Source organism: Littorina saxatilis, linkage group LG11, assembly GCF_037325665.1.
Source record: "Littorina saxatilis isolate snail1 linkage group LG11, US_GU_Lsax_2.0, whole genome shotgun sequence".
NCBI lineage: Eukaryota > Metazoa > Mollusca > Gastropoda > Littorinimorpha > Littorinidae > Littorina > Littorina saxatilis.
The window spans coordinates 32,112,747-32,114,592 of record NC_090255.1 but is presented as its reverse complement, the minus strand read 5'-3'; the positions used below and the strand labels follow the sequence as shown (position 1 = coordinate 32,114,592).

The following is a 1,846-nucleotide window of genomic DNA, read 5'->3' as shown; positions in this document are numbered from 1 at the left end:
GAATGATGAAGTTAATTGTCTCAGAGAAGAAAATCAATCCTTGAAGGAATTGCTTGATGCAAAGCAAATGAACCAGAAGGCATTTGAGGGCAATGATGACATGGTGAAGTACTACACAGGTCTCCCGAGCTTTGCAATGCTAACAGTTCTTCTTGGCCTTGTTCAGCCTCATCTCCCACAGGGCAATAGGAGAGTGCTTTCACCGTTCAAGATGCTGCTCATAACTTTGATGAGGTTGCGTCTAAATCTCCCTGTCCAGCACATTGCATACATGTTTGGATTGCATCGCTCCACTGTGACAAACACTTTTGTGGAAACCATGAATGTTCTGTATGAACGCTTAGTGGGACTTATTCACTGGCCAGATAGGCAGTCTCTGCATGACAGCATGCCACATGAGTTCATTGAGGCCTTTGGAAGAAATGTTGCTGTGATCATTGAATGCTTTGAAATTTTTATTGAAAAACCTTCAAATTGTAGGGCTCGCTCAGAGACATGGTCAAATTATAAACACAACCACACCATGAAATATCTCATAGGCATAACACCACAGGGGGTTATTTCATTTCTGTCGAAGGGGTGGGGAGGGAAGGCAAGTGATAAGATGATAACAGAAAATAGTGGATTTCTGAATCATCTGTTACCAGGAGACAAAGTGCTAGCAGATCGCGGCTTTGATATAGAGGAGATTGTAGGTCTTGCATGTGCAGAGGTGAAAATCCCTGCATTTACTAGGGGAAAGTGTCAGATGCATTCCCAGGACATTGAGCAGACAAGGAAAATTGCACATTTAAGGATCCATGTTGAACGTGTAATTGGCAATGTTGTAATGAAATATACCATTCTGAGTAGTACTATCCCCATCAATCTAATACTGCCTTGTGAAGGCGAGGATGTAACATTCCTCGACAAAATAGTGGTTGTTTGCTGTGCCCTGACCAACATGTGTCCAAGTGTGGTGTGATTGTGTTTGACTCTGAAGATGTGTGTGTATAGCATTCTGGAATCATCCCATTGTATCAGAATTGTGTTTACAACTTTCTTGTTGTGCTCTGACTTGTATGTGCAGAGACATGGTGATTTGTTCTGTTATTTTCAGAGTTTAAATGGCTTACATTAAGTAACAGTCACACCAACAAACACTAAAACAGGCACATATGTATGAACAGCTCAAGTCATGTGTATGGGACACAAGAAAGATTTATTTTGTGTCACATTATCATTATAACATACACATGCATGTACATTCTATGAGTCTAGTACTAGTAGACAGCTGCACATTCTTTTTCCAATGTTGTACTTTTCTGTGCATGTGCTCACAGTACAAAAATAAAAAATAAAAACAGAACACATTTGTTTATAAAGTCAAACAAATATTTGTAATGTGTGTGTGTGTGTGTGTGAATTCAGATTTGGCACACAAATGAAACAACAAGTAAGTGTGCAAGACTTGCACAGTTAGGCAAATACATACTTCAAAATATGCAGTCACTCAGTCTTATAACCTCAAACAGCATGACACTGACAGAAAACCCCCAGACAGCTACACTAAGCTAAAGTGACATGTCAAGGCAAGCTGGACAAAACCAAGCATCATCTTTCCCTGGCAAATGATCAAGTCCAACACATGCCGTGTGGTACCACTGAACTTTGCAATTTTCACTGTCACAAGCAACCATGTCTGGCAGTGCTGCTTACCAAGATGGCCGACGCATCACGCGTGCATGGGAACACCTACGTCATCGCGCATTGCCGATATGATCTAATAAAAAAACTGAAAGAATAAAACAACAAGAAAGGTAGGTTGTTGGAACGTTTGTTATTGACAAAACATTACATTCACAAA

The 1,846-nt window shown here is 40.4% G+C and overlaps 1 protein-coding gene across 1 annotated transcript; it reads left to right on the top strand.

Annotated features, from left to right (window-relative positions):
* The first annotated feature begins 52 nt into the window (after positions 1 to 52).
* Positions 53 to 1,546, top strand: LOC138980255 (uncharacterized). Its single transcript, XM_070353102.1, has one exon. It carries the CDS (start codon positions 68 to 70, stop codon positions 962 to 964), a length of 897 nt encoding a protein of 298 aa, XP_070209203.1. The 5' UTR covers positions 53 to 67; the 3' UTR covers positions 965 to 1,546.
* The last annotated feature ends 300 nt before the right edge of the window (positions 1,547 to 1,846 follow it).